Source organism: Ochotona curzoniae, unplaced genomic scaffold (assembly GCF_017591425.1).
Source record: "Ochotona curzoniae isolate NIBS_2020 unplaced genomic scaffold, NIBS_Ocur_1.0 scaffold_2476, whole genome shotgun sequence".
Taxonomy (NCBI): Eukaryota; Metazoa; Chordata; class Mammalia; order Lagomorpha; family Ochotonidae; genus Ochotona; species Ochotona curzoniae.
The window spans coordinates 12,131,004-12,152,898 of record NW_024467095.1 but is presented as its reverse complement, the minus strand read 5'-3'; the positions used below and the strand labels follow the sequence as shown (position 1 = coordinate 12,152,898).

Below are 21,895 nucleotides of genomic sequence, written 5' to 3'. Positions count from 1 at the left end.
CGAGTCTGGGCCACATGTAAAACTAATTTAACAGCGAGGCAGCACTTTTCTGGCACCATCCCATGGGCTGCTTCCCCTTTGCTCCTCCACGCTATAAGCTGGGACGCTCCAGGGCGGGGGCGGGCCGAGTACAGCTGGGAAAGATGGAGCAGTGAGGAGCTCAGCCGTGTGGCTCCGGTTGACAGGCCCCGCTCCCACCACAGCAGCAGTGTCAAGTTACTCAACGGCCTGGCCTTCGGATGGATCTTACAAACATCCACTCACTCTCCTTCTCTAATAGCTCCAAGGTCAGTGTTACACAATGAAATTACAAAACAAAAAGGAAAAACAGGAAGTTTTCAATTTCTTAGCCCCAGTCCTATAGCCAACATGAAGATGGAAATGCCCTTTAAATCCAGATCTGGGGACCAGGGCAGTGGCACAGACAGCGAACCCTCTGCCCTGTGATGCTTGCATCCACTTCTGATCTAGCTAACTGCTTACAGCTTAGGAGGACAGCACAGGATGGTTCAAGTCCTTGGGCCCCTGCATCCATGTAGGAGGCGGGGAGGAAGTTTCTGGCTCCAGGCTTTGAATGGGCTCAGTTCCAGCCACTGTAGCCATTTAGGGGAGTGAACCAGTGGATGAAGGCTCTCTTAAACTCTCTCCATCTCTCTGACTTTCAAGCTTAAGTAAATCTTAAAGAAAATAGCCCGGGTCTGAATGACACCTCAGCCGCTTCCTTTGACGACTGCACCTTATGCCTCCCAAGATCAAAATGTCGTTCTGGATCAACTTAAGTGTAGTTGTGGATGCTAGAAAAAGCTGTGAAGAGCTCAGTGTAAAACATGGGCTCAAGGACCCGGCGGCATGGCCTAGCAGCTAAAGTCCTCACCTTGAATGCATTGGGATCCCATATGGGCTCCGGTTCTAATCCCAGCAGCTCCACTTCCCATCCAGCTCCCTGCTTGTGGCCTGGAAAAGCAGTCGAGAATGGCCCAAAGCCTTGGGACTCTGCACCCATGTGGGAGACCTGGAAGAAATTCCTGGCTCCTGGCTTTGGATTGGCATAGCATCGGCCGTTGCGCTCACTTGGGGAGTGAATCATCAGATGGAAGATCTTTCTCGCTGTCTCTCCTCCTCTCTGTATATCTGACTTTCCAATAAAAATAAAGTAAAAATCTTAAAAAAAAACAAAACATGTGCTCAAGATCTGCCTGCCATTTACTCATTACATCACCACCACAGCATCCCAACTCTGTGAACCCGAACTGACTCCTGCATTAAGCAGCAATCCAACAGTCATCTCACCGAGCTACTCGCGGCTGTGAGTTCTGCATTCCTTTTGGTATGTCTTCTTCCCTTATTCCTTTGACAGAAGGCGCTCTTGCCGTAGCTTTAGCAAAGCACCTAGCTAGCTAGCGATGCTTCCCAGGGTCTCCTGCAGGGATACCATGTGACTGATTTTGGATAATGAGATGTGATGAGGACGCATGTCTCATCTTTAAGTGCAGTTTGCTTGCCCTCCACAGCATGAGACAACAACCGTCTAGTGAGGACCGAACTAAGGGCAGGGGTAAAGGCTACAGATGGAATGAAGCTGGGATCCTAGGAGTTCCCAAATTTGGAGTTTGGGCAATAAAAGTAAAGGATACTCAGAGTGTAGATAAATAATGAATTGTTTTAATATACATCCCCAAAACACCTGGAACGTAGTGACATTAAGCATAAATATTACATGGGACATATTTGTACTCATCATAAAAATTATGCAGAATATATTTATACCCAAAAATTTGTCAACAATTCAGATTTAACAGGCTCCTCAGCCCATATTTTACCTGATAAACCTAATTATTTCTTTTCTGACAATCCTTTTGGATTCCATGAAAGAATTCTCATTCTATCTAAGCAGCTGAATTTTGGGGGGAACATTTGGTTACCAGGTTAAACCCTACCCTAATTAACATGCTGAACAGAAAATAAGATAATATGATCAAGGTATTTCAGGTCGGAGTGTTTAGAAATCTCTTCTTCAGAATGTGTTTCCCAGCAGTCAAAGTCTGACGGACCCCGTTTTTCACAACTACTGGTGGGGTGTTGCAAAGCCAAGGCAGACTCAGTAATGCCTGAATAATAGGTAAGACTCATCCCACCTCCCATCAGAACTGTCATTTAAAAGCCAGCTTACTCTGTATCCTTGGGCTGTACGGGTCTTCTATTTTGAAAGCAGGATCTAAAGCACGAAATATCACCTACAAATAGAAAGACAAGTTCTTGGATGTTTATGATGATCAGAAAGCAGAGCGAGAAGGAGTAGTCACAACAAAGACACAAGCCAACCTCTCCTTCCGTCGAGGGCTCGATGTCGGAATATCGGGAATCACAGATGATATCGTCAACTTTCTTCATAGGGCCCGTCGAAACGCCTGGAAACGAGCTCTCACAGTCATAGGCAAAGTACCTGTACACGCCCCAGGTCTGCCCAAAATCAGACGATCGCTCTATCAGCATAGCAGCCGGACGGAATGTCTGAAGGCGGGAAACAAAAGTCTCATTTGATGCTTCTTTTTTTTTTAAACCGTTAAGTGTATTTTTTAAAAATCTCCAATAAAAGTGTCATTCAGCTCTGGGCCACAGCCTTTGACTGCATGTGGTTAATATTTTCGGCTGGCTCTGAATTCCAAAAACTTCAAGCTGTTCCAGAGACTTTCCTTTGCAAGAAGAATGTCTGGTCTCTAAATTTTTGCACTTCCCTCCACCCTATTAGATTAGTAAGCAGTTTCTTTTTAGAAGTTGATTATAAACAGGCCTTCGTAGCAAACAAATTGCAATCTGTTAATTCGCCCTACCTTTAACATGAGTGGTTGGAACACTCCTCACTCATTCATACATTTGTTCATTTGACTATTCAATAATCACCCCCTATCAAGCACCAGTGTTCTATATGCTGCCTATATCTAGACATATTCTGAAGTATGTCTATGGATGATAGTTTACAGTAAAACATCCAACACTGTAATAGAGCCATATGCAGTGTGCTTGGGAAAAACAATATCAAAGAACTCACTCAGGAAACTGGGAAATTATAATTCCATGGCTAGATATATACCCAAAAGAATAGAAAACAGGAAGTCAAATGGAGCCTTGTGTGCCAATGGATGGAAGTTACGGCTGTGATGGGCTGATTCATGCCCACCCCAAAGTCCTACACTGAAGATCTAATGCCAGCACCTGCAGAAACACAGCTTGTGAAGACGGTAAGGAGGCCACTGGGGCGGGCTCTAATCCGATGCGACTGATGTCCCATAAGAAGAGGATGTCAGGAAATAGACATGCACAACAAAGACCCTGAGAGGAACAGGGAGAAGAGGCAGCCGCCAGAGGAAACCAATCCGGTGAGCACCTTGGCCTCGGGTTTCCCATCTCCAGCACTGTGAGAAAGTAAGTGTCCTGTTTAAGCGACCCGGGCTGCAGCACCTTCTCCCCACAGCTGGAGGAAACTTCATCTCAACACAGCTGCTCGCAGACAAGGAAACTGAAGCTGAGACACTGCCTAGTTACAGAGCTTAAATTCCAACCAAGCTAGGACAGATCAAACCTGTCTTCTTCCCTCACTTGCTTTAGAGGTCTGAGAAACGAGCACATGAGAGAGGGAAAAAAAAAAAAGACTCACCAATGGGCCCAGCACAATAGACTAGTGGGCGACACCCCAGCTCTGACAACACAGTGACTGCGTGTGCAGAAAAGGAGTTGAAGCACTGTGGAAGGAGAGCAAAGGAAAACCGAGGTGACCTAGCAAACAGAACCTGAATAAAGACTCTCACTGCTGACTTAGCTTGGCAGAAATGCGACTGAGAAGCAAAGGGGAAAGACAGCGCCTGCTCAGACCACCTTTGCTGTCCTTAATAACCCTGAGCGGTGGCTTAATCCTCGAGCAGGCAGAAGGGGAATTACCTTCTGACAGGTCCTTTGTCTTATTCACTGGTTGCTTTGGTTCTTATTTTTCATTCCCAGAACAGAATAAAATGATACTTCATTCAACTTGAGAGAGTATCAGACTAAGAATTTTAAAATATAGGAGACAGGGAATCCCAGTGACTAACTGAACCAAGTGTGCCAAGTAGGTCTGGCCAGTTCCCCATGGATGCAGGCTCCTGGCTGGCAAGACGTGGGGAGGTTCTGCAAGGGACAAACCGCCCTGGTCTGATGTCTCTAGGTCAAAAGGCAGCAGAGAGGAGAAGCCGTGAAGTCAGGCTGAGCTGTGCTGCCTTCTCCCTATAAGTTTTAAACGGCCATTGACAAGTCATCCAATTTCCTCTGGAGTTACGAAGCTGCTGGAAACCGGAATAGCACATTGTGCCTCAAGAATAGAAGCCTTTGCACAGCTCTTTGCTTAGTCATCAGTCTCCTTAGGCCTCATGTCCCTGAACCGTTGCCTTGGAACTTACAACAAACAAAAGAGCAATGCATTTGGAACATCTGGCCATTTACAAAAACATACCATCTATAGAGACAAAATGACTTTTGCTAGCCTGAGGAAACTACCTGCTGGACAATCAGCCATCCCCCCAGCAAAGCCTGGTAACAAAAGAGATGCTGACTTCACGGTGCCTAACTTCAATTCGTTTCTTTTCTTCACTCCCAGTAATGAGATCAATCATCTTCTCATATAAGACATTAAAACCAATTTTTTTTGTTGCTTATTTTCACTCATTTGCCATGCAGAGTCCTAATAAACAGAGCTATTCACTGGTTTCCTCCCCCGGTGCTCACAGAACAGCCAGGGCTGGGCCAGGCAAAATTCAGGGACCCAACTACTCGAGCCATCATCAGCTACGGCCCTGGGTGAGATGAAGCAGGTAACTGTGACCAAGAACACAGAGCTTGAGCTCTGGTGCTCTGACAAAGGATGCAGGTGCCCTCAATGACATCTTAACTGCCAGGCCAGAAGCCACGCCTATGCGGCCATTTTTGACTCATCTCTCTCCTCCACCATTCTGCTTCTAATCACACTTCATTTCACGGTTCAGGCTTTCCTGCTCTAGGTCCCGCAGGACTGCCTCAGTCACTGGGACTGTGCTCCCTGACGTTCCTCACAGCACGGCTGCCTCAGGATACAGTTTGAAAATGTCTGTCAAGGACAAGCTGAGCATCCCTCATCCTAAAAGTCTAAAATGGAAACTTTCCGAGTGTCATGTCAGTGCTCCCCAAGTTTCACACTGCAGAGTATCTCTGATGTCCTGATTAGACATGCGGAATTTGGTAACGTCAATGAAAATATCTGTTCGGGTTCCAAGCATTTTGGATAAGAAGTAGTTAACTGTATACTTTGTCATTTTTAAAATATATTGATTTAAGAGGTATGGATAGAAATAAAGAGAAGCATATTGAAATTTCCTATCCATTGTTCAATCAGAATTGGCTGAGGCTGGGCCGGCTGGGAGCTAGAAACCAAGAACTCTACCTGGGTTTCCCATGTGGGTGGCAAGAACTGGAGCCATCACAGCTGCCTCCCAGGGATGGCATGAGCAGAAAGTAATGATCCAAAGCTGCAGGAGAGCATCACATTCAGGTACCCGGATGTGGGAATCCCAACTGACATGACCCCTGGGCTCCAGACAGTGACCTGAAGTGCCTTTGCATCTAAGCCTTTGCGTGGATCCCAGGTCGGCCATCCTCAATGGCCACCCAGGAAGCGCCTCCCAGCATGCCTCGGATGCATTTCCTCTTGGGCTCTCTTCTTGAAACACTTCATTGTCAATGGTTTCTTGTTTCTTATAAGGCTCACCCTCTTCAGCAAGGAGTCAAGATGCTGACTCTAATCTACTTTTCCACTTCCCTTCCCTCCCCGCCCTTGCAAATCCCGCACAATGCATGCTGGGCTCTTATTGTCCACCGGCCCTGTACTGTCAACTGGCTCTCAGACTGTTTGCTTCACCAAGAACATTTTGCCTTCCACCTCCCCTACACTGAGACCTGATCGCTCTTGCTAGCCTGGGTCAAGTGCATCCCCATTCCTCTCCTTGCAAAGCATTCTCCTTTATCCCGAGTGACAATGAATCTCCCCCTCCTCTGTGCTGACGTGTACTGTCTGGAATGCTGCTACAGCGCTTGGCACTCTCTGCTATCTATAGCACTTAGCACTCTCTGCTATGTTTTGGAAGTTATTTACATCTATCTCCTTCCTCTTCTTTATTACTAGAAGCTTCCATAGAACCTATGTCTGCTTCTTCCAAGGCGAAGATAATTGAATTCATGTGTACACTTTCTTATTCAGTAAATATCTGTAGAACAATGACTAAACCCTGGCTGTCCACACCCGCAAGGCACCCAACCCCATAGACATAGCTGTTCTCCCTGGAGCTAGGATCCCTCAGTTTTCTATCCCCTTGTACTCATTCTCCTTGTCTCAATTACTGCCTGCTCTGTTTGACCCTCTGCCCTCAAGTGCAGAATGTCATCTTTGGCCCATTGTATTCAGCTGAATGAGTAGTCAATTGTGGATCGTGTGCCCAGAGGACTTCTGGATGTAGATGAACTCGGAATTGCCCATGTGTACAAACAGATACCCTCTCCAAGGTGAAAGACAGAACATTAAGTAACGAATAGGACTGGAAACTTTTTTGGTGTTCTATGAGGTGAAGGCAACACATTCATGCCTGGCTGAACCTCAAGTTCATCTCCAGGCAGAGTGTGGTCAACGAAGGGAAAATGAGTTGGTGACAAAAAGTGACGACTTCTTTAGTGATGCCCTCCCTACCACTCAACGCAAGGCATCCCAGTGTCCATCGTCCAGCCTCGGCAGTTGCAGTAGGTTGCAGGGGGCTGAGCAAGCGGAGAGCTCAGGCCTGGGAATTGCCTGGCCCCATGCCTCTGCTGGTGAGATTCTGCCTCCCACACCCGCCCTTGCTCCCCAGCTCCCAAGCTCCCTAGGGTCGCAGACAGAAATGAGACTCTCACAGCCAATGTGGCCACCTGGAAATCTTCCCCACCACATGTTCTCTAACCTGAAAGGAAGTCAACAAGGCCGCTAACTCTAACCGAAAAGCATTTGAGAGCTAAGTCAGTCTGAGAAGCAATGAGTAAATTACGGGTTTTCTGCGCACCAACACATACTTTAAAACATGTGCAGCCTGTCATTTCCAGGCAGCTGTTAGAGAAGAAACAAAGGGACTTTGTACAGAGACATTCCCTCGCCTTGGATTCATTTTGCATCTCCCAAAGAAAAATGAAGAGAAAAGCCCATGTTGGAGAAGGCATTTAGAGTTCCTAAGAAACTGCAAAAGCAATCCCACAAATTGTGCAAAGCCTGCAAAACTGAAGACAATGTACTTCCTGAACTCAGCATTAAAACATAAGGACCGGGGGATCCTTCCTGAACTCAGCATTAAAACATAAGGACCGGGGGATCCTGTCTCCAGCTGTTCTGCTGTGACCTGGGAGAAACAGCCCTGCCTCTCTCCATCTAAGGGGAAATAAAGACATCAAATCCAAATTTTGTAGTTGAATTGCCTTAGAACAGAGATGCTCTCTGGTCCCTGCTGCGAAAACGGAGTGTTTGTTAAATGTAGTTATCTGGCCTACCTTTAAATAAGCGCTCCCCTCTCCCAGTGTATGCCAACCTTAATACACACACGTTCTCATTTCGGCCAGCTCCAAGGAGACATCCGTTTTGGGAGGGGAGAGGACAAAACTCTTACCTTGAATGTCATTATGAGATGCGTAAAATGGAATTCTGCTTCCAGATCCAGTTGGATAGTGACATTTTCCACACCTACAGGAGTGTTTAAAAAAAGGGGGGGGCAAAGAGTGAGATTGGCAAGAACATGCGCAGACAGTGGAATCTGCTCTTAGATGACCGTCACAGTCTTCAGAGGACGCCTTCTCCCAGTCCAGGTGAAGTTGGGGGTACCAGCGAGCATCCTTCGTGTTTATTTAGGTGGGAAAACCCAAGTCATAGTTAATTCTGCCGCTTGCCACAAAATCATTCTGCATGGTTCCCTGGAGCGGGAAGCTTGGCACCATGCCCCCAGTGGCTGTCAACAGACATCTCCTGCTCTTGAAGGACTAGGGAAAAGGGAAACACCTTCCCCCTCTTCTAAGCCAAAGGACTCTCCAAGGGGAGAGACTTCCTGTGCACGGTAGGGGGTCAGCTTGCCAAGGGTGCGTGGCACAGAGACCAGATCTTCTTCCAGTCCAAACACACACAGGCCTCTTTGTCCATGCACCAGCAAAGAAAAATAAACCAGGGTCTCCCACCGTCTCCACCACCACTCTCAATTTGTTAGTTAGACTCCAATGGAGAACAAGCTATCCCGGATGGGGAGACCTTTGGATGCATTTCCACCATTAAAAACCAACCCTGCCAAAGAGACAAAGAATCAGTCAGATAAACAAACTGGCCCAGAACAAATACTAACATCTTCCCTTTCAGGGAAAGCCTGAACAAACAAAGGCGCCTTTGCACTGTGCCCCGGGGGTCAACCGGCCCACTTTAACAAGCTCAAGAGGCCACCGGAATTCCAGGCAGGGAAGCAGCTCCTCCCCCAGTCCAGCCCACGGGGCCTCCATGCCTGCTGCTTGGGGAAAGGTGACTTTTCTAGTTTTCTTGGGTGTCCGACAACAACTACTGGGGCCCGTGGTTGAGAGCCAAAGGGGTCCTCCATGAAGTTAGATAGGATTGCATCAGAACGATTCATATGTTCCTGGCCGGTGTAATTTTCAGGAAATCAGTAGGACCTTTTACATTCAACTCTCCTGCTGGAAAACAGCCAAGTCAATTGGGGAGGAAAAATCGTGGTTACTGGAACGGATGTGAGCAGGGACAGTAAAAGAAAACACGATAACCACACTGATGAATCGCATCCAATTTATTAAAAAAAAAAAAAATGGTTTCACAGAACTCCCCCAGAGAAGCAACGACAGGTCTGTGCTCTTGTAGACTTTTAAAAATGTTATGGTATTTGTTCAAAAGAAGAGATGATGAAACCATGGACGGCTCAAGGCTAGACCAACACGACGGCCGTAACCTAAGCACATACAATGCAATGTGTGCAGCAGAAGTGCACTCCACTCTGAGCGCTAACCTGAAAAAGCACCATGGCTTTCAGTTCTTTGTTTGTTTTATAATTTTATAAAATTAATTTTAGGTATACAAATCATTTTATACATTTTTAAAATATATTTTATTTTATATGGGAAGAGAAAAACCTATGCAGAAGAGACACAAGACCAATTTTCTGGGGTGCACTTCGTTTCTATCAGACCTAGGAATGATCCTCTTAAAGGTTAAGTTCAAAATAATTGTCCATAAGGGTTAAGGTGACCGTATCCTATACCCTGTGAGCCTGGGTTCGAGTCCTGACTCTGACTCTTGACTCCAGCTTCCTGATGAAGCAGCCGCGGGGAGGCTACAGTGATGGAGCAAGGGTCCCTAGGGTCCCAGCCTCGCCCACCACGCAGCCCTGGAGCGGAGTTTGCTTTTCCACTTGCATTAGTCTTGGCTGCCAAAGGTATTTGGGGGCTAAGCAAGGAGATGGGAACTTTCTCTCTCTCTGCCTCCCTGACTCAAAAAAACAAAAACAAACAGCAAACAAAAAACACCCCCTCTGAAAAAAGAAAAATAAAGGTCAAAGCTTTAAAAAAAAAAAAAGTAGTTGTGCCAGAGGACTGCTAATTTGTTCATTTAACACCATCATGGGCAAGCACTGTCTGTACCCCAATCATTCATACGGAAAGTCTTCAGCTGTGAACCAACAGACAAGAGAGACAGGGCAGAGCAACAATCTGTCTGATTTTCTAAAGAGACCAATTTCCATCAGTCTCATCTCACTTAATCTCCTGTGACACAGTGACAGAACTCCAGACCTTCTGAAAATCCTTCTTTCTGGCATTCCGACTCTCTCATCCTACACATCCAACTCTGTGGAAATGAATGAACAACCTTCCCTCAGAACTGTCCCTGCCTGCAGACTTAACACAGGAGCTAGGACCCTTCCCCAACCTTATTTCATTTCAGGAGCCCAATTTCCCTGCTTACAGACAGGCCTATCAACCAGCTGATGGTACACAGTTAACCAGCACACAGCTGCTACTGTACTCCATCAGTTTCAGCATTCAAGATTTGAACATGTGTGAAATTCTTCTTAGCAACTATAGTATCATAGCAAAGGAATGCATTAGACTAAAACCAAATGGCAAAGGGAAAGGGTTTGGATTGACACGAGTACTAGGACAATTATCTAACTTGAGGCCGTATTTGCAGCAACAGACTGAAAACTTACAACATGGCAGTGATTCACAGCACTGCTATTTCCATCCATGATATTGTTCTGTAGATGAATGAAAGGTGGTGTTGATGGTGGGTCTGTGGATTCTGTCTTTTTCTTTTAACTCAATCACAACGGAAAGGTGCTGGGTTCTGTGGATGACTCAAGGCCTCGGAGGCGGTAGACTTCCCACGCCTTCCGCCAGACTGCCCCCCCCCCATAATCCCCAGGAGTGAGGGCTACAGAATCATCCTTTGGTCTTGCATGAAAGACTGCTTTTTTCTAGAAAGCGTGTGCTTCAGGAGGAAGGATCCTATTTTACCAAGCAAAGTTGGGGCTTCAGGGCAATAAAATGTCAGGTTGTAATAACCATGGGTCACATAAGCCCATCAGAATCCCAAACAACCAGAAACCCCATGTAGCTTATAATCACACTCCATGGAGCTTGTCCCCACAACAGCCACCTACCGTTTTCAGATTGCCACCAGATCTTAAGGCGGTTTGGAGCGAAGGTTGTGACCACGTTCTCAATGAGATGGCTGTCAGGGTTGAGGGTCTCGTGATAAGGGTCTTGCGAATCGCATATGAAGCACTTCTTGTCCTCCTGCAAACAAAGATGGTCTCCTGAGTCTAGTAAAGCCATCTCTCTCTCCCTCTCGCTTTCTTACACAAATACAAACATAGATAAACCTCCATCAAGCCTACCAAGGGGGGAAAAAAAACCTAGCTTCAAATAAGACAGAAATATGAGCATTACTCAATTTTTATCATACCTGTCACTTTTAATCTACCGGGCTAAAAATCCTCCTGAAAAATACTTCCTTGCACTTCCAAGGTTACAAGTAAAAAGAGGGCATTGTTTCCACAAACTACTATTTTAATCAAAACCAAATTTCTAGGCTTAAACTTTAATCTCAATAAATAGCTCAAGAAGCTTATTCTAAACTAAAATGCACGGAGAGGTATTAGGGAATTTTTGCTGACATAAAGTGAACAATATGAAAGAAAAAAAAAACAGAACAATTCATGCAGGCCTGATTTTCTAAAATCTAAATAAGGCAAAAACCAAGCATAAGGCAGAAGTACTTAGAGGAGCTGTGGGAGCCACACAATAGGATTTCATAATTTCCTCCCTGTTATGGCTAACAATCAGCAGTGCCTAGCCTGGGGGCTGCATAGACTAAATGGGGAAGGAGGGACCAGGCTACCCTGCCATACTGGAACCACTACAAACTGGGACCAATTACCGGACAGGTAGCAGAATAAAGAAAGCCTTTAGGTCTTAGAACACCTTCAATGTCTCTCTTCCTCTTGCTCCCTAAAATGAGAGCCACAGCTGTCCAGATGTTGGAAAGCCTGTGTAACCTTTATGCTCCATCACAGTAAGTCATCAGCACCATTTAGTGGTCCCTTTCCCCACAGGGAACTTCTCCTGGAACCTGCATTTCCTGAAATACAGATTCGTCCTAAGTCTGAAAGAGACACAAAGACCGATATACAAAGTCACATGTATCTCATCAACAGCAGGAGTGAGCATCTTAGCCAAAAAGCAGCTGCCTATATGTTCACATTTGCATGTGGTTAGTCATTACCTACTTCCCAAAGAATTCTGAAACTGGCAAGAAGTACTAACTAAAGAGAACAGACCAGAAGTCTGTGTACATGAGAACCCTGGACAAAATGAGCTTCCTGCCTCAATGTTTAAAACCACTAAATGAGAAAAGTGTATTCTCTCTCTCTCTCTCTCTCTCTCTCGTAACTCCCCCACCGTGTGTGTGTGTGTGTGTGTGTGTGTGTGTGTGTGTGTGTGCAGGGTCTCAGATCTGTGAGGTTCCTCACTATTCCATGACTAGTCCTATAAACGGAGGATTCTAGCTCTGCTTGCTTGCAAAGCAAGGGACCTAATCCTCATTCTGCTGGAAGCTGATTTCAGTATGTGGTGATTCACGCACAGGATGTCCTGGCCTCTGAAGTCAGTGCTGGCCTGGTATTTTAGATCACATTCAAATCCTAATATTAGAAAAGGCAACATGAACTGGCTTCATTAAGTTGTCATCAAGGAAACTAGTACTAAAGAACAATTACAAGAACTCAAAAAAAAATGTTGGGGGAGGTAAGCTTCAGTGTAGTCTCCCCTCTGTTCATGAGGAAACGGTCTAGACACCCCCATCCAAAGCTAGAAACAAATGAGTGACGCTCCCTGTACCACACTCCGTTGGTGTAATTTATAAAGATGACTTATCTCATGGTAAAATTGACCGCATTTTAACGCATCTACTGTGCCAGCCACAGGGCACTGTGCCCTGCACCTGCAGGACAGTTACACAGGTGGGCAGAGTGACCAGGTTTGGAGCAACTGGCTTGAAACACACCCTACAGTGAGATGAACTCCTCCTGATTTCATCAAAAGCTAGAGGGAACAGATTCCCTCCAAAAAATAAATAAACAACAGAAACAAACAAAACACATGGAAAAAGAATCTGATTTGGCATCATTGGTACTCTGTCTTTTTTGAAGATGACATGTGGCTGTCTGAATAAGATCTCAGAAATCTCAGATCCAGATCCACTTTCAGGAACAAGTTTTCTGCTCGCAGGGCACTATGGCAACCCAGGTATTTAGACCAGGGAGGGATCTGACCATGCTACCCAATGGGAGGCCAAGGGAATAGAGAGATGAGTCTGGGAAAACTCAAAATCATCGCTTAAGAAATAAGGGGAATGTACCACCTTTCAGGTACACTTCCAGAATTAAGGGACAAAAAGCAAACAAAAAACCAGACGTCTGGATCCGCCGCAGTCAGGGATGGCAGAGGGCAGGGATCCGAGTCATAGAGTCATGCCCCTGCCTTTTCCCTACCAGCCCAGCCTGCAGTCGCGGCAGGAAATGTTCTGCGGATGCAACTGTGCAAACTGAGGTGGGGTGAGTGAGTGAAATACCAGCCTAATGCAGGGACTCCCCGGCCGGCTGCGCTTCCTATCTGGATGGCGGTCAGGATGCAGAGTCCCCTGGGCCTGCCCCTTGGATCTGTGTGGGAGGAGGAAGGGGAAGGGAGGCGGGGGAGGAGGAGCTCCGACTCTGTCAGCCCTCACCTGCAAGTGGCTGACGATACAGTAGGGCTCCGGCTTGTGCAGCCCGCAGGTAGAGGTCACGGATAGTTTTTGTGAGCGTCCAATGAGGAGGTCACCCGTGGCGGGGTAGCAGCTGCCTTCCGCACAGCCATAGCTGAACTCGGGTTCCTGAGCGTCCACTTGGATTCGGCACAGGGCTGCAAGAGGAGCAGGATGCAGGGGCGTGGGTGGGGACGATGGCTTGCGCCCAAGAAAGTAGAACAAGGGGATGGAGTCGCTTCAGAAGAAAAGCAGAACGCAAACACGCAACGGAGATGAAGGAGAAGGCCAGGTGGTCAGGTAGAGAAAACCGGTAATGTCATCAAGTGTGCCCAGCAATCTGCAGCATCACTCCCGGGAAACCCCCGCTGTTGCCCACCCTGACTTGCTCGGCCACCACCAGAGAGGTGCGTGTGCACGCTGTTACTTCGGGCGCCTGGGGAGCCTGCACACAAGCCCGCATGCGGCAGCACGCGAGTGTACGCGTCGAAAACTCGTGAACGTGGAGTCCGCGAGCAGTTCGTGCACATCGCTGCCCCCACCGCCACCCCCGCAAGGAACGAGTGCGGATGGTCCTTGGCTTTAAGGCTTCGCCATTCCAGGAAAAGTGCTCACTCCAGCTGTTTCTGGTGTCACTCAGAGACAAATGGAGATGGTTAATGAAAGCCACATGGCCCGGGTCTCTTCCCAGGGCTAAGCCTGCGCTTGGCCATTTCCTAGGTAATGGGATCCCTGGGCAGTAAGCCCTGTCAGCCCAGGGAGCCCGCCCTCCACAGAGGAAACCGGGCGGGATCCCACCGAGGGCGCGCAAAGCCTGGGGGCCAGCTAGCCGCGGCCGGGGAAGCCCGCAGATGCCGGGGCGCTGGGCGCGGAGCCCAGGCGTGCGGTCCGCCGGCGCTTCGCGTGCGCTGTCCCCGGCCGCCACTGAGACCACGGCGGGGGCGTTGAGCCCTAGGGACAGCCTTTCCACCCAGCCTCTCTCCCGATCCCTTCAAAATGCAGCAGACAGCCTTGGGGTTCCCCTCCCCTAAGCCAACCCCCCTCCCCCCACCCAAACCCACCCTTCCCCCGCTTCCTCCCCGGAATTACCTAAGAGACTGCAGATCAACACCTGGAGCAGCCCCATGCCGGTTGCCGGCAGCCCAGGGGCCAGCGCAGCGGAGGAGTTGAGGCGCCCGCGGAGCCGTCTGCCTTTTCTTCTTTTCTGGAAAGGTGGAGGGGAAAGGCAAATGTTCAGAGAGGAGAGGAGAGGGGCCCTTCTATTTCCTGCCGCTCCCACGGAAGCAGGGGGTGCACCAGAGAAGGGGGGAAAAATCGCGCAGCAGCCACTTTGTTCTCACCCGGCGGCGCTGCGAGCGAGCGCTCTCCTACTCCTGGCAGCCCCCGAGCCCAAAGAAGGGAATTAGAAAGTTTAGCCCTGGGAGGAACCCAGGGAGACGCCTCTGCTCATGCGCACACTCGCCCACTGGGGGCGGAGGGGACGGGGCGGGCGGCTGGGGCCACCACTGCAAGCTGGGGGTGAGGACCAGGTCCCACCCCAACCCCCTACTCGAGCAGGCTTCTTTTGTTTTGGGGCAACGTGATCTGAAGGGGTGTGGGAGGACTGGTCCGCCGCTGGGCGGTCCGGTGGTGGGGGCAGGATGCGTTGGGGCTGGTCTCCCAGGTAGGTGTTCAGATCCCAGGCGAGGGGGCTGGTCGGGACCTCCCGCGGACTCGTGCGCTTACATTGGTGGAAAGTGAGTCACGAGATGATGCCCAAGGCTACAGACTTGCACCCTGCGAGCTCCCCGGAACGTACTCCACTCTGTAGGAGGAAGGAGGGTTAACCCTTTCAGAGGGTCAACCTGGCCAGGTTTTCCTTTAGAAAGTGAGACGCCACCTGCACCTGCCCATCGCAGTACGAAAGCCTAAGGGGCTTGGGGCGCCTCGAACCCTACAACATCTTCGCCGGAAGGAGGCTGATTGCCAATCACTGCGCGTTCTTGGCACGCATTGCCTCAGCTCTGCCAGGACTTCTTGCAACCCAGGTGGTCCCTGCATTAAATGATCCGTGTGTGTGTGTGTGCGCGCGCGCGTGCGTGTGTCCAATCTACCTCTACTTCTTACCTAAATAGAGATAGCAGCTTTAGCTCAGGTAAACTTCTCAAAGGGCACCGTCATCAGCTATCCCCTTTTCCGGCTCATGGTGGAAGGGCCGACAAGGCCACCATGCTGGATTTCCCACCGTCTTCAGCAAAGCACTCTCTAACACTGCGGGAGCGCCCTGCGGGGGAGACACGGGTAAACAGTAGCTCCCGCAGGGTAGAGAGAGAAGAAAGGTTCGGGAAGGCATTCCGCTGCCCCTTCTGCCAACGAAGCCCGATTCTAACACCCTTGACCAAGGATCGATTCACCAACAGTGAGCTTTCTTGAGTTCCACCCGCATCCAAGGCGCCTCCGGTGGGCCAAGGACCATTGTTAGTCCTGTCCCCACATTTTGTTTGTCTTCCAGTGTCTTGGGGTTGTGGGGGAAGGGAGGGGTGTCGCTGGCTAGCCAGTTTATAACTTAGCTGCAAGGAAATCAGCCTGGGGAAGTTTAATCATTAGACCACAGAGCCGGCCGCTTTATGGCTTTATACACCTCCAGCAGTCTGGGGGAGGCAGGGGCCTCAGGTCTCGGGGAAGCATTAATTATTCACCAAATCTCTACAAGCTGGATTGCAGGGGGACAGGATTAGGGGGGCAGATCTTGCCTCTCCTGGTGCGCCGGAGCCTCTGTTGACGGAGCAACCGCAATGAGAGAGCCATGAGAGAGCCAGCGCTGTTCTGAAGGTCTGATACTGCAATGGAACACAGCCGAAGGAGATGGTTAAAAGCCCAGCTTCTTTTCTGCTGATTGAACTTTTAACACCAGGGGCCAGAGTTTCCCATGATAGTCTTCATCTGTGTAAATTGCTAGGATCTTCCAAGGGCTCTCTTCTGTCCCCTGACATGGGCCGCTGTTCTCACCGCAGCTCAGGCCTGCTCGCTGCTCTGCTCCTTGTTGCTGGTGGAGTCTCTGCCCTTGCACAAAACGAGTTGTTCACCCCACAGCACTTTGTACAAATCTGGTGGTTCTCACTTAGCACTACTGAGAAAGAGGGTTTTTAAATCTTGCACGTGTGTGCACACGGGGGGGGGGAGCACATTCATTCATTTTGCCCTCAATCCCTCTATCATTGTGTCTGCCTCCATGCCCGCCTTGTCTTCTGTACACCCTTCTCGAATCTCTTAAGAGCAATGCTCTCACGCATACAAACCTGCTGCTAGTTTAAGTAAAAACAATGGGAACTGTGCCTTCATCCAGGTACCCCGACTCCATTCCTCCCTTTAACATGGTAGCCTGGGCCCTTGCAAAGGTAAGCTACACCTGTGCTCCCTGCAGATCCCCTCACCTGGGCCTCCATCCCACCATTGGTCTCTTAACTGCCCAGTGTGCTTCGGATTGCCAAACACATGCGGCTTTCCCACGTGATCTAGTCTAAGCTCATTGGAGCAGCTGCTGAGCGTGAACATTCACCTTTTCTTGATAACGTTTCTCCCTCCCTTCTGCATCCATGTGGATGATCTGGAAGAAAATTGCTTGAGCCTTGCCCAGCCTTAGCCATTGCAGCCATTTGGGGAGTAAACCAGTGATTGGAAGATCCGTCTGTCTGTCCCTCTCTATAACTCTACCTTTGAAATAAATGAACAATAAAATCTTTCAAAAACAGATTTCTCATCCAACTGCTCATGGGATATCGCATCTCAAATGACTCAAAAGTGTTGCAAAACCAAACTCATCACTCTACCTGTTCCTCCATGGACAGCTGGCACTTTCATAAAGCCCTTAGCTCCAGACAGGGAGTGGGGAGCAGGACTGACCGTGTGATAAACAGAACCCCTGTATTCCAGTCCTGACTACACTGACAACAGAGTATTAACCCAAGGATAGGACTCTGTCAAGTGCACCAGTGCAGAACCGGAACAGCCTGGGAATCAGACTCTTCCTCTCCTTCAGTCACTGCTTGTCTCAGCAGCAGGTGCTTCCACTCCTGCTGTCACCTGCTGGCCTTTCCCCATTGCTGCAACCTCATTGCCTTGCCTCACTTCTTCCGGGCTCTCTATCTGGGCTCAATGCCTGCAGGAGTCTCTTGACTGGCCTTCCTACTTTCAGACATTGCCTTTTTCCAGACTCTCCTTCTCTCCACTTTAATCCCCTGGGATGCTCCCAGAAGGTTTGTGTTTTTATTTTTACAGAGGCACAGCCCTGGTCCTGTTCTTACCCTGTTTCAAAAGCCTGCCATGGAGAAGGGAGGTTCAGCGGGTGAAACACCTGCCTCCCACATCAGTAGCTGGATTCAGAATGTGGCTCAGGATTGTGGACCCCAAGAGGCAGTAGTGGTGGTGCAAGTGATCAGGGATTGGGTCCCTGCTACCCACATGGGAGATTTGGCTTGAGTTCCTGGCTCCTGACTTCAGTGAATGGGAGAGTGTGGTCTCTATCTAATGCTCAAACACTTCAGGCATCTGTGGTATTCCACAGCGCTTTCCCTATATGTAACGCACTTTCGGTGTTTTTGATGACATGCTCCGTGCTACACAAGCCATTCTTGACCTTGTCAGCTAAATGAATTACTGGGCGTCTCTGAAGGCTCCACTTAAACATGACCTTCTCCACGAGGCGCTCTGCTCCAGCACCTCGTAAAAGCCCATCGTAGCATATATGACGTAATGCTGTAACCAGTTGTTTATACCCTTGTCTCCCCGAACAGGCAGTGAAACAAGGGCAAGTATTGGGCAACATTCGTCTCTGTATCCACATTGCACAGCGGAACATGATGGAGTTTGTAGGTGCTCGATAATTGCTTCTTGAAGGAGAGTGAATGAAGACTAGTCTGTGATTTCAAAGTTTCCTCTGGTCTTCCATAGCTACTTTCCTTCTACCCAAAATGAATTTTATCCTGGTCAAGAATTTCTTTCTAGCCAAAGAGAAAGAAGCACCACTCGACTTAAAAATCCATTTTAGGAATATTTCCAAGTTTCACTTGTGAACAAATTCTTCTTATCTGCTTTATTTCAGACTTCTTATTTCCAAAGATGTCCAAGGTTTGGAAGCAGCGTTCTGTGCAAGCGACCTATGCAGTGCTTCATACTGGTTGATGACACGACTCTCCTGTAGTGACCTGGTCCCACCTGCTCGGGCACAGGTGGCGAGTTCTGCAGCATTTTGCACGGCAGATGCAGTTGCGAATTGTTGGTTGTGCCGCCTCCACATGTGTTGACAGTTATCTCCCTGAGGCATTCATTATTTTCGTTGGAAAAAAAATATTTTCAAGGTCATCTCCATTTTCCATCTTAGAAAACCACTGGCATGTCTCATTTCAAAATCCTAACTGGCTTTTGGCACAACAATGATGTTACATCCTAGACTGATTTTTAGGTTCTATATCCAGACTGTTTATGTAACATGACTCTGATGAAAAAGATTAGGTTCTCACTGTTTTTAAAAAACATAGTGTTACATTCATAACTGAGCTCTCCAAAAAGCAACAGCAAAGAAAGATCACCCTTAAGTCTTAAATGTCCGCACCCTTTCTAGTTAACATGAGTTTCTTCCTAGTTAGAGAGTAAGACACACCCCATCCGATTTGAATTCACATTAGTAACACTCTCAAGCTTCACTCACAAGCACATTTTTTAAAAAGGTGTATTTATTTTTATTACAAAGTCAGATATATAGAGAGAGGAGGAGAGACAGAGAGGAAGATCTTTCATCCGATGATTCACTCACCAAATGACTGCAACGGCCGGAGCTGAGCCAATCCAAAGCTAGGAGCCAGGAGCTCTTCCAGGTCTCCCACACAGGTACAGGGTCTCAAAGCTTTGACAGCTTTCCCAGGCCACAAGCAGGGAGCTGGATGGGAAGCAGAGTTGCTGGGATTAGAACTGGCACCCATATGGGATCCTAGCACATTGAAGGTGAGGAGTTTAGCCACTAGGCCACTGCACCGGGCCTACAAACACATTTTTCTTGCTGTCATGTTTCCTGCAGCTTCCCTCTAGGTGCTGAAGATAGCGCAAGCTTAGAAGGAATAGTTGACTCTGCAACCAGTAAAATTCGGGACAACCATTATGTAGTACCTTTTATGTACTTCTAACACAAGGGTCTTCAAAGAGTTCATGATGATGAAAAAAATGCATGGATTTAAAATGTTGCACCCAAATGTACTCATCTTTTTGATTTCATGTTTTGAGGACTTTTTAAGATCCTCTTGTCATTTTGTGTTTGATGTCTGCCTCCAGGAACTCATTGGGGGCTGACACTATTTTGTTAGGTTTTGCATTCTCGTCCAATGGGAGCGTCTAACACACTTATAAGTACAGATTCTTAAGTTCTCCTTGCTAAGTGAAAAGAAGCAATACTTTCTATATCGGCCACAGGAACACACAATACGGTCAATATGGCTGCTCGGTGTGGTAGGGAGACCAGCCGGGCCTGAGACAGCAGGCAGGCAGGGTATTTCAAGTCTTCTAGACAGTGTAATAGAAACTGCTAGACGGGCTCCTGGGAACATCCTTCTTTCCCTCAGGAGGCAACACCTCAGGAGGATTTTTCTGCAGGTAATAGTATTTTATCATCTTCGGTTTCAATTGACAAGGCTGGGATGGGGCTCATTGCAGCGTGAGCCCCAGGCTGCTGTGTGCTTTTGTAGCTCCACTCCCCCCTTTTTAAAGTGATTGATCAGGGATAAGAATGAAACTGAGAGAGTTCAACTGGGATGATTATGGCTTTGTGGGAATTCCTGGGAGGCCCAGCCCTTCCCCTCTGCCCTCCCGCCATGGGTGTCAGCCTCGAGATTCGGTCTAGAAGAGGGAAGCAAAAAGAAGGCAAACAAGAACAGCTTCTGAGGGACACTGGTGGCGGTTCTTGAACCAGTGGTGCCTGGGGCTAGCACGCTTTACCCCAGCCAATAAATTCTTTCAGACACGTAGCAGGAGCCGAGACATGGACCCTTCTCATTTCTGGCTTGAAATGTGGGAGGTTTCATTTTTGTTTTAACTGTCATGTGCCTAGTTTACCGACCAAAGCAGATAGGGTTTTATCAGCAGTCTTAAAAATGACCCTCTATCTTTAAATGGCTTCAAAGACATGTCAAAAAAGAGGAAGTATCTACATTTAAATTTGGATGTTTTAAGGTAATCCCTAAAATAGGCTTCACTTAAGCTTATTATAGGTTTTCTGCAAGAGTGCATGCCCATGTTGGCATTTTACCTTCCAAGAAGGTGGCCTGATCTCACAGGAGCCAGGTGGCTCTTGGGTGACTACACTCAGGCATTCCAGGCCCTAATGAGGTCTAATCAGTATTTAAAAGGAGTACCATGGGAACAGTCTACACGGAACAAAGTTTTTTTTTTTCTCTAGTTCACTATTTACTCTTTGTTTATAACTTTTGGCACCTGGTTACTAACCTGACTCTAAAAACGGGCAGGAGAGAGATTCATGTCAGACCTAGAGAGGCACAGGTAAGCTCATGGGGAGCAAAAAATAAAAGGTTATCAGACTCCTAGCAGGATTAGATCACACAGTCAGGACAGCCAACCATAAGCCTGAAATGCTGGAACCAACCCATGCTTCATTTTTCTGACATCTGTCTGCGCCTACATTTGTGAGTCAATCACTGTTTACTGAAAACATCAGTGTCAAACCGGGTAGGTGGCCAATGGTGGTTGGTACTTGCCTATCTTTTAGAAAACTTTTAAAACCTCAGCTCATCTCCCCAAGTACTCCACCCAACATTAGATATTTGAGGATTATGTTGCTTGTTTCTGTTTCAGCTGAGGGTGATTCCTTTAGTTTTCTAAGGAGGCTAAAATTCGGAAAAGGGGACAGGAAGAAGAGACTAAGTCTACTCTTCAAAGTTTTAAGTTCTCCTTTTTCAGATCTAGATTGTCTCTATTTCAAAGGTGAAATAAAGTGGCCTATGGGCCCCTGAAGTCCCCACCACACCGCTTGTTGAGTTTGTGGTCCTGTTCCTGGCATATAACTGCTATTTAGAAAATGTTCAGGGAAAGAAAAAAGGGCTTCGTTTTCACCCTGTGCTTCAAGCTAGCAGGTTAAGGCCCTGTCTGTCTGATCTGCTCTTTTCTAACAAACCTATCTCCCAGTTCCGGGTTGTTAAATATTACCAAAGGTGTTCCAGGAGACTGGATTTAGCTAACACCTTAAACACCCCACTGCTATTCCTGGCTTGAGTGGAGAACAGATCTGAACTCCCAACCCAGTGTTTCCAGCCTGGAAGGCTGCAATGCCCCCTACACACTCATCTCAGAAGTGATGGAAATGCCAGCACAGCCAGCTCCTCTGCCTAGCCTTCTGGATCTCAGCCGTAATGCGCTTGACCTCTTAGCAAAGCTAATTCCACAACCTTGGTTCATCCCAAGGAAAAGCCCGTTCTGTAAGAAGACCATTTGGTTCCCTGGGGCGGGGGGGGGGGGGGGGGCGGGCAGACTGCTGTTGAGCTTTCTGAGGGTAGC

The 21,895-nt window shown here is 48.0% G+C and overlaps 1 protein-coding gene across 1 annotated transcript in view; it reads right to left on the bottom strand.

Annotated features, from left to right (window-relative positions):
* LAMB1 (laminin subunit beta 1) overlaps window positions 1-14,553 on the bottom strand; it is a 59,927-nt gene extending 45,374 nt beyond the window's left edge. Inside the window, exons 1-6 of the mRNA XM_041002338.1 lie at window positions 14,450-14,553; window positions 13,343-13,518; window positions 10,719-10,854; window positions 7,683-7,756; window positions 2,323-2,511; window positions 2,171-2,234 (exon numbers count right to left, since the gene is read on the bottom strand). Of these exons, the coding sequence (XP_040858272.1) occupies window positions 2,171-2,234; window positions 2,323-2,511; window positions 7,683-7,756; window positions 10,719-10,854; window positions 13,343-13,518; window positions 14,450-14,486 (676 nt within the window). The 5' untranslated portion in view covers window positions 14,487-14,553. The remainder of the gene's footprint in view (window positions 1-2,170; window positions 2,235-2,322; window positions 2,512-7,682; window positions 7,757-10,718; window positions 10,855-13,342; window positions 13,519-14,449) is intronic.
* Between the last annotated feature and the right edge of the window lie 7,342 nt (window positions 14,554-21,895).